The 3,468-nt window shown below is 39.9% G+C and overlaps 1 protein-coding gene across 1 annotated transcript in view; it reads right to left on the bottom strand.

Annotated features, from left to right (window-relative positions):
* LOC117285009 (olfactory receptor 4A47-like) overlaps positions 1 to 2,581 on the bottom strand; it is an 8,688-nt gene extending 6,107 nt beyond the window's left edge. The window contains 3 exon segments of the mRNA XM_033760715.1: position 1; positions 3 to 96; positions 2,545 to 2,581. The exon segment at position 1 is cut by the window's left edge and continues 497 nt beyond it. Of these exon segments, the coding sequence (XP_033616606.1) occupies position 1; positions 3 to 96; positions 2,545 to 2,581 (132 nt within the window).
* Between the last annotated feature and the right edge of the window lie 887 nt (positions 2,582 to 3,468).

Raw genomic sequence — 3,468 nt, 5'->3', positions numbered from 1 at the left:
GGATGCAAACCCTTCGGTTCATGATGGTCAGATAGTGCAGAGGGGCTTTGAAACTGGCAAGAGCAAAAGTAATTTTCCAGTATTCTACATAGCTTTCTGGTCATAGAAAAAGAGAGAGAAATGAATTAGTGAATGTTCTTGAGTCCTGGTTTCTTTGTATGTGAAATGAAAATAATGAATTAGTATCTCCAAAGCCATTCAATTCTCAATATCTAATATTTTATTATTTTTATTTAAATCAAAGCCTGGCATCCACTTACTTGAATTCCTTGAAAACTCTAGTTAAAATACAATGTAAAATCTAGGGTAATTACTCTGCTTAGAATGAAACCATGTGATAATGAACTTCCAGTGTGTGACTTGTTTTTTATATTTATTGAGTTTATTGTTACATTTTAGGCACACCTTAGGATCACATTATCACTGGGAATTTGTTCCTGTGAGTGATCTGTCTTGGTTCTTATTTTTTCCCCTTTCCCCTGCCCTCCTTCACCCTCTTCCCCCCTCCCCATATACATAAGCTTTGTTTCTGCTTTTCCCTTCTTCAATCCCTTCTATTGAAGTTTGTTCAGGGAGTCCTTGTCTATGCCTATGGCTTCAAGTGTCTTCCCTATGTTATTGTGCAGCCGTTTCCAAGTTTCTGGGATTATATCCAAGCCTTTGACCCACTTTGATTGGATTTTAGTAGAGGGTGAGAGATACAGATCTAATGTATACATGTGGATAACCAGTCCTCTCAGACCATTTATTACAGAAACTGTCTTTTCTCCAGTGTGGGCTTCTGTCCCCTTTACCAGAAATCAAACAACCTCAGTGAATGTACGCATTATACGCAGTAGCATGAGCTAAGATGAGCAATAGCAGCAGAGTGAGCATCAGGATGGAGAAACAGAGGAGAAAGGAGGCGGGGGAGAGAACGGAAGGGAATTAAACAAAAGAAACAAGCTGTGGTGTGCCTAGGTACCCACTCCCCAAGTAGCTGTAAACTGCAAGCACTGCAAACACGTACGAATAAAGATAGTTTAAAAATCAGATGGCTGAAGCTGCATGAGTTTTTGTTTTTATATCTTCTGTCCCATCTCATTGGTTTATTTTAGTGCCAGTAACATGCTGTTTTTGTTACTATAGCTTCATAGTTTAACTTGAAATCTGGAATCGTGGTGCCTTCTTTTCATTTTTTATTCAGTATTATTTAGGCTCTTATGGTTCTTTTCTAGTTTCATATAAATTTTAAAACTTCTTTTGGTCCTAAGAATGTTGTTCGTTTGTTTGTTTTGTCTGTTTTTGGTACCAGGGATCAAACTTGGGACCTTGCACTTGTGAAGCAGGTGTGGTGCCACTGAGCTGCATCCTCAGCCCTGTGGTTGTTTTAATAGGGATTGCATTAAATCAATGGATCATTTTTGGTAAAATTGCCATTTTAATGGTATTGATTCTGCCTGTCTAGGAAAAGGGATGTTTTGAATTATAGTTTTACAACTTACTAGTTACATTATCCTGGGTAAATAGAATAAACCATTCTTTTCCTTAGCTTTTCAGTGAATTAGACATGCACTTATCCCATAGGGTTATTTTACAGTTAATATGAACATAGTCTACATAATGCATAATCAGTGTGTATTGTCTTTTAATAGTGAGTTTAAAGCGGATTAGAAATACTGTTTGAGTGGGGATAGTAATGTGTTATCAAGTGACTCAGGAAAATAAGCAAGTTGATGATTCTTAACTTGTGTGAGAGGGAAGATGAGAAATTCTCAGAAGATACCATCCTTTGAATTCCCAAGTGCTTTTCAGATCTGTGTTTTATACCTCTGTAAGTCAGGATGAGGGGCAGTCTTTAAAGCCTTTGAAGGGCAACACGGAGGAAAGATCCCACTGCTTAGGTAAGTTTTGTGCTTTAGAGACCGTGGAGCAGGGCCAGATGAGAACTGAGGCCAGAGAGACTGGAATTATGCCTTCAGGTTCGCTAACACCATGTCCTAGAGTACGGGGTTGAGCCTCTTGGTGTCTCAGTTTTCCCATCTGAAACAGTCATTTGCATTTTGAAGTGATAGGAAGGAAACTCAGGTAGAAGTTCCCCTATTAGGCAGTTAGAATGCTGTATTCTCTTTATCTCCAGCATAAGTAAGCTAGAGGTATTACACAGTGATGAAAGAGGTAAACACATTAGGGTCATTTGTGTGTGTGTGTGTGTGTGTGTGTGTGTGTGTGTGTGTGTGATGAATAGAGGTTGCTGACACTCACCTAGAAGACAATGTCTTTACAGAGAACTGTGTTGGGTGAACAACAGTGCTTCTGAGTAAATATGTTTCTGTCAGAAAATTAGATTTGATGTATATTTTAGAAATATAATAATGTGTGACAAACATTGTCTCTCTGTGCCTAATGTTAAAATTAACCACTGTCTCATGAGTGGTACATAGAATGTGTGTGTTAAATAGCTTACATTCACTTTGGTAAAGAAGAAAGCAATGATATTGGCTGGCTAAACACCATGTAGATAAACGGTAGAGGAAAGTGGTATTACTTTAAATAATTCATTACTTTTGCCTTGTAGAACAACGGTGATTTCAATAGTCATGGTTTCATGTCATCCCCCCTATAGAGTCCATGAAATATTTTATACTCATAAAAAATTAGATGCAAATTATATCTACATTGAGACAAAGACTATTTGTACCCTGATTTCACAGATGGAATAAGTAAGACTTAGGATAAGGAAGTTCTTCAATGTTACTTAGTAGGCTGACATCCTAGATTTACGGTGAAATAAATAACAAAAGTAATAATTCTAAAAAATGTAGGTAATCTCCAGAATTGAATATTTTCTCTAACAAGCGCATGACTTGGGAAGTTGCTCTGAAAATGGGAGACTGGCTCAGTGATGGACACAAAATAGGTATGAAGGAGGCACCTGACACATGGGTTATTTTAATTTGCTTGATATGGAGTGTAAACAGGGGGAAATTACTCCGAAGCTTGCGACTATATCACTTGCACAAAGCATCGTCACACAGTGAGACAATTTCATATGTAGAAGCCACAACTCACACCAGCATTTGCATGAGGAGGACACTCCACACGAAACACCCGGTTGGATTTACCTTCACAATACATTCCTCTCCCCATGACCACCCTGGTTCCAATCATCTTCATCTTCAGTGTCCCAGTGACACCCCAACTCGGCTCCGTGCTTCTGCCCCTGCTCTTCACGCAGTGGCCCATGTGACGCATCTGGCAGTTAAGTCAGATTCTGCCCTCCTGCTGTGGAAACCCTCCCAGAAGCTCTTCCACTTAGAGTGAAGTCCCAGCCCTTAGGGTCATCTACAAAGACCTGCAAGGCCTGGCATGCAGCGTCCTGGCTCGCTCCATCCCAGCTGCTCCACCTTAGTCATTAACCCTGGCTCCTCTCCCTCTCCAGGGATCCCCCTTGCTGGCATTTGTGTCTGGAGTCTTCCTCTAGGTGTC

This window comes from Fukomys damarensis, unplaced genomic scaffold (assembly GCF_012274545.1).
Source record: "Fukomys damarensis isolate Sample0158 unplaced genomic scaffold, DMR_v1.0_HiC HiC_scaffold_73902, whole genome shotgun sequence".
Taxonomy (NCBI): Eukaryota; Metazoa; Chordata; class Mammalia; order Rodentia; family Bathyergidae; genus Fukomys; species Fukomys damarensis.
The sequence above is the reverse complement of the archived record's forward strand: the minus strand, read 5'-3'. Positions and strand labels throughout refer to the sequence as shown.